Consider the following 5266-nt stretch of genomic DNA (forward strand, 5'->3'; position numbering starts at 1 on the left):
ACTGAAGGTGACAGTTTCGCCACTGTCTGAAGAGGGAAAGCTGGAGCTGAAGCGAGAGGCTTCAGCTTGAACTTCTTGTGTTGATTAAGTGGAATTAAAAGCGCAGGAGAGTCTTATCATTTGGTGGATATTTTAAGGAGATCATACATCCCTCGCAGAATTGCCTTGGTCAACATGTTGCAAGCCATTTCCGATCTTCTGTCAACAGGCCGCATCGCCTGGTTCCAATTAAAATGTGAGGAAGGAAATGTGCAGGTCAAAACACAGCCGCGCTGGCGACAAAGAACCCGTTCATAATGTAATAAATTATAGCACAGTTTTTTGGATGAAAGCGCATCCATGTCCACCTCTCGCCTCCACATTTCAGTATCTCCAGAGCTAACTGGAGCTCTTGAATTTATTAACGATCTTCTTCTCCTTCACGCGCCTGTTCTGAAACCAGATTGTCACTTGTCTCTCTGTCAGGTTCGTCTGCGCGGATATCCTTCTCCTTTTGTCCTTGGTGATGAATTTATTGGTGGCGTACTCCCTCTCTAGTTCTTTGAGCTGCACCTTGGTGTATGGCACACGCTTCTTTCGCCCACGGCGGATAGAGCTATCTCCACCAGATATAGAGTCTGTGGAGGAGGGAAAAAAAAAATGCAGTGTCACATTTTGATCTGCTCCATTGCGTCAGAATTTTTTTTTTTTTGCAAAAATTAAATTATTATTTTTTTTTTAAATGTTCTATTCTTTTTGGTGAATTATGCAGTGAAAAATATCTATTTTTACATAAGACATTACATGCACATATTTTTTTGCAAGTTTAATTTCACATTCCCATGAACAATGCATATTTCTGTGCTAATAAAACAATAAAATAAGTACCTTGTAACGAGGATTTCCACAGAGGATTTGACTGGGGCTGCTCCTTGCTGCAGTAAACTTGACCACTCCAGCCATTGGTGATGGCCCATGGCTGGTAGGGTTCCATGGGCAGCAGGGGCTCATGTCTTGGCTCAGCTGGAGCACTGAGCGCAGGTACGACAGGGACATCCAAGTAGCTGGGTTGGTAGGGACCCGATGAATAGCCCTGATAAAAAGCAAATTCTTTCGCCCTGGTCGAGAACTCCTCTCCGGACACCGATGAGTCCATGTATTTATCGCCATAGCCAGAGGGCTGAGCGCAAGCCTTGACGCTGCCGTGAGACATCCGACATGGGTAATAACTGCTGCCAAAATATCCATAGGGCAAAGATGCATTGGGTGAGCTCTGAGTGGCAGAACAGGGGCTACATTGTTTGCCAGGCTCCCCCATGCCAGAGACTGGCACCTCACTCGCAGTGTAGGTGGTGCTGGGAGCCAGCGAGGTTGGATGCGCTAACAAATTCCTGCACTGGTTTGCAGCAAAATTACCTCCAGTGAACCCTTCCATGTTCTTGCTTCTTTCATCCAAGCCGTTGTCGTAGAGAAACATCACCGGGTCAATCCAGTGCGAATGGAGGAGTAATGAAGCGGTCATAGCATGCCCTACATCGAGACGACCAACTCTTTTTCAAAATCCCCTCGACTGAACAGAGACAGGGACTCGGGCAGAGTAACGATACCCACACGCCTGAGTACATAAAGATCGCGAGGTTATTGGCCAGGGCCAAGCACGTGATATGCAAAGGAGATGATAAACGTCTAGACATCAGATAATGCAGATCAAACTGTGTGTTTGTGAAGATGTACAGTACATCAGCATATCCATGTTTTTTATGCAAACACGCCCCACAGGCATTTTTTTTCTCCAATCTCAAGTGATATTGTGAATGTTGAACAGAGAGAAGCTGGGATATGAAGACAATCTTCTCTATCAAATAGTGCAAGCAGAGCAGGCTTATATGACGAATTGTGTAATAACATGGCGTGAGAAAAAAAAAACGAAGTGATATATGCATTTGTTTGAGCAGAATTGATGCGCAATTACGCGTGCCAATAAAGTTACAGGCGCCTTTACTTCAAGGGTAAAGCAAAAAGGATTTAAAATATTTGCATTAAAATGATTTTGGTTTTATAGCTTAAGATTGTAGCTTTTTTTATGCGCTTTCAGTCAAAAGTTCAGGCTTTAACAGAATGTGCCATCATGTTGTTAAATGACGGATTTACATACAATAGAAACATATATCTTAGAGACATTCAAAATTCATATTATAGCAACATTAATACATTTACTCATCCTCACATTTGGCACTGTGACGCGTCAATGTAAACACAAGGTGTCCACAAAATATCAAAAGCATGCCACATTTGGCTGCACTCTTCCTCATACCGGTTGGACGCGGCTGGAGGCCAAGGTCAAGTTGAAAGTTGCAGTCTGGCCAAATAGGCACCTCAGGCCAGGAAGCCCGAAGCGAAAACACAGCTTAGTGGAGAAGAGGAGATCTCATCGACGGAATGTGCTCGTTTTTTTTTTAGAACAAATAACCTTCATTTGTTTTGTTTTTCGTCTACTTTACTCCTTCACGTCAGGCTTTGGGAATAAAAATAAAAATCTATAGGATTACATAATCAAAATCAAAACTCGAAATAGATCATTTTGTTTGTCTAACAGAGTAAAAAAAAAAAAAAAAAAAAAAAAAAAAAAAAGTGACTCATAGGGAAATAAACCAGTCTATGCCTGTATGTTTCTACACTCTGGATACCTCCACAGGTGGGCTCGTGTTTTCCTCCTCCGCAGTACGCAGAGCTAAAAACAGTTTACGGTACACATTGTTTACGCTTTACGCCTACACGACACTAAAACCTTCAGTGGTGTGGGAGTCCGGTGACAGACGAGGTTAAGATTAGTGTCAATCTAAATAGTTTTAAAACTTTCAGATCGTGCGTCTTTCGTTTTTTGTTTTACATTTCTATATTGAAGAGAGACCACAGAAGGAGAGGAATGTATACCCACCTAAATTTGAGCACCTTTTTATTTTTAATAGAGTTTTCCCACCTTTTGAGGCTGTAAATCTTTATGGCCCAAGTTCATAGCTTGTAGGCAAGAGTGAGTATTGGTCTACATTTCAGGGAAAAAACAGCACAATGTTTTATGTTAATGAATAAGTTCAAGTCATTTCTTGTTTCAATGTCAACGTCCTGATAACCGACCTTATGGTCGACTAATCGGCTTTTTTATTTAGCCTACTGCTATAGCACAGTGCATTTGAACAGAAAGAAATTACACACTTTCTTAAAAACTGGGAGAAGTGAGAGTTGGCTGGACAGGAATCATCTCACATCAGTGGGCGGCTGAACTGTATTGTCACATGAGCAGTTAAATTGTCTAGTTTGTTGATAAAGAAACATTGCATTTATTCATTTAATTTCCAGTTCAATATGTTGTCAAAACATACACACACACACACACGCAGGGGGGTGGGGGTGGGGTGGGGCTTTTGTTCAAATACATGCAAATGTGCAAAATAGGAATATTTATTTGAATAAAGCTATTATTTTGTGTCACTTTGTCTAAAAATTAAATGATAAGCGAAACAGTTTTATTAATGACAGTGGTTGAAGCAGTGAGGCCGAATATAAATCATGTGTTACTCTAAATGTTTAATTATCACAAACGAAAAAAGCGTTTTCACTGGAAGTCAAAACCGAACTAACGTCAATTTATCACTAAAATACAACAATTTGTAAAGTCTAAAAACTACACGTGTCATGGGAAATAAAAAATAAATAGTCCTATATTGTAATCAGCTGAATTAAGGGAGACGGCTTCACGGAGCCGATCTTAATAAAAACAATGATGCTATGCCATGTATCTTATTGCTGTTATATATTGTATTATTTTTACAATATAGGCTATTAATGTACTTTGGATCTAAATCGTGTTTTAAAGTTCCTAAAAAGCGGGATTTTGTTTCTGTTTTACAATATATAATACAATATATTGTAAACTATTGGAAAAGTAAGGCTTCACCGAAACCACATAGGCTAGATTGGACAATAGATCCGTATGACTGTCATCGCCTCAAATGCAAAATTAAAAAAAAAAAAAGAAAACAATCAAAAAGCCCAACAACTTCGGATTGTTGCGCGTGAACACAAAATTGATTAAAACAATCCGGGAGAGAAAAACAAAAGGAAATGTCATCTTAACAACACCTCTCCTGACGATCTGTGGGCACAAACTTAAAAACAGTAGGCTATGGGCGACATGCACCTTTTGACTGATGCACATGCAGCTGTTGCAAAATGACACAGGCCTATACACAAGGTACACATCTGTATCATCGCGGTGTTTCAGAATAAAACCACAAATAGAAGAAATCAAAGCTTATTAAAAAGTGCTGATCAGGAGGAATGACGCGCGCGCGCTGCAGCGGATGATGTCAGGGTCTGTGTGACACAATCTGCTGGAGGCCTGACACCAAAGAGCTGCTCTGTTTGCAGCACCTATCAAGCAGATGACAACACAACTCTTTGCCTACAGTGCTTAATGGACTTTTTATGGGTTTGTCTTGTGATCGCATGACCTATGGCACCTTGGCCCCTCAGTGGCTCTTGGCAAAGCACATCAGAAACATGCCGCCCTCCTGGTCTGGCCTAAGTGGTGATAGAGAAGACCCCCCACCCCCCACCCCCACCAAAAAAGGAAGAAAAATCAGACTCGGACTACAGGGTGCAACAGTCGATCGCAACTTTCTTTCATATTTGTGAGGTAGGCAACAACAACAAAAAAATAACTCCGCATTAAAGAAGAATTTCTAGCATCGGGATAAGATGTGCTGGATAATTTAGTTCTAACTGAAAAAAAAGTTGATGCGTTCTTATCGTTTGGAACAATGTTCAGGTCTAGTGATTTTCTCTCCGCATCGCGCCACTGCAGCCAGGCTCCTAAAGGCAAATGTTTGTCCTACATTTTATCCCGACTATTGAACCAGTGGGACACAGGATGCAAACTAAAACATTTGGGAGCTATTTAACTTACTGGGGTTCAGAGTCATGAAGGAAAATTGTGCAATACAAGGCTTTCAGAATTAAAATTGCCATTTCACCGCGAGAATCAGCATCTGTCTTCTTCTGTGTTTGAGGTTTGGCTGCATTTAAATGCAAGTTTGCGTCCCATGTTTGATTCCACGCAAAGATCTTCCCATGGAATCTGTGTGATAATTATTCCCACAACAACATCATTTGACAGTGCTACAACAAAACATCCCAATCACTGAGTAAACATGGTGCCTGCAGTTTGCAAATTTCATGTTAGAGTTAAGCTGAAGTTCCACAGAGGAAGAAAGGATGGACCATAAAG

The 5266-nt window shown here is 41.0% G+C and overlaps 1 protein-coding gene across 1 annotated transcript; it reads right to left on the bottom strand.

Moving 5' to 3' along the window:
• Nucleotides 1-378: 378 nt before the first annotated feature.
• LOC111238797 (homeobox protein Hox-A13b) lies at nucleotides 379-1501 on the bottom strand. The gene is made up of 2 exons (XM_022768482.1): nucleotides 868-1501; nucleotides 379-617 (listed from the first exon to the last, which is right to left on the bottom strand). The coding sequence occupies exons 1-2, from the start codon at nucleotides 1499-1501 to the stop codon at nucleotides 379-381; spliced, it is 873 nt and encodes a 290-aa protein (XP_022624203.1).
• Nucleotides 1502-5266: the final 3765 nt, after the last annotated feature.

This window comes from Seriola dumerili, unplaced genomic scaffold, assembly GCF_002260705.1.
Source record: "Seriola dumerili isolate Sdu_G_001 unplaced genomic scaffold, Sdu_1.0 BDQW01001661.1, whole genome shotgun sequence".
Classification (NCBI taxonomy): domain Eukaryota; kingdom Metazoa; phylum Chordata; class Actinopteri; order Carangiformes; family Carangidae; genus Seriola; species Seriola dumerili.

Bases quoted from the DNA above. Each gene is read 5' to 3' on its own strand.
- LOC111238797 (XM_022768482.1), bottom strand. From the start codon at position 1,501: ATGACCGCTTCATTACTCCTCCATTCGCACTGGATTGACCCGGTGATG. The intron at 618-867 runs GTACTTATTTTA...CCTCCTCCACAG, and splicing joins GTGGAAATCCTCGTTACAAG to ACTCTATATCTGGTGGAGAT.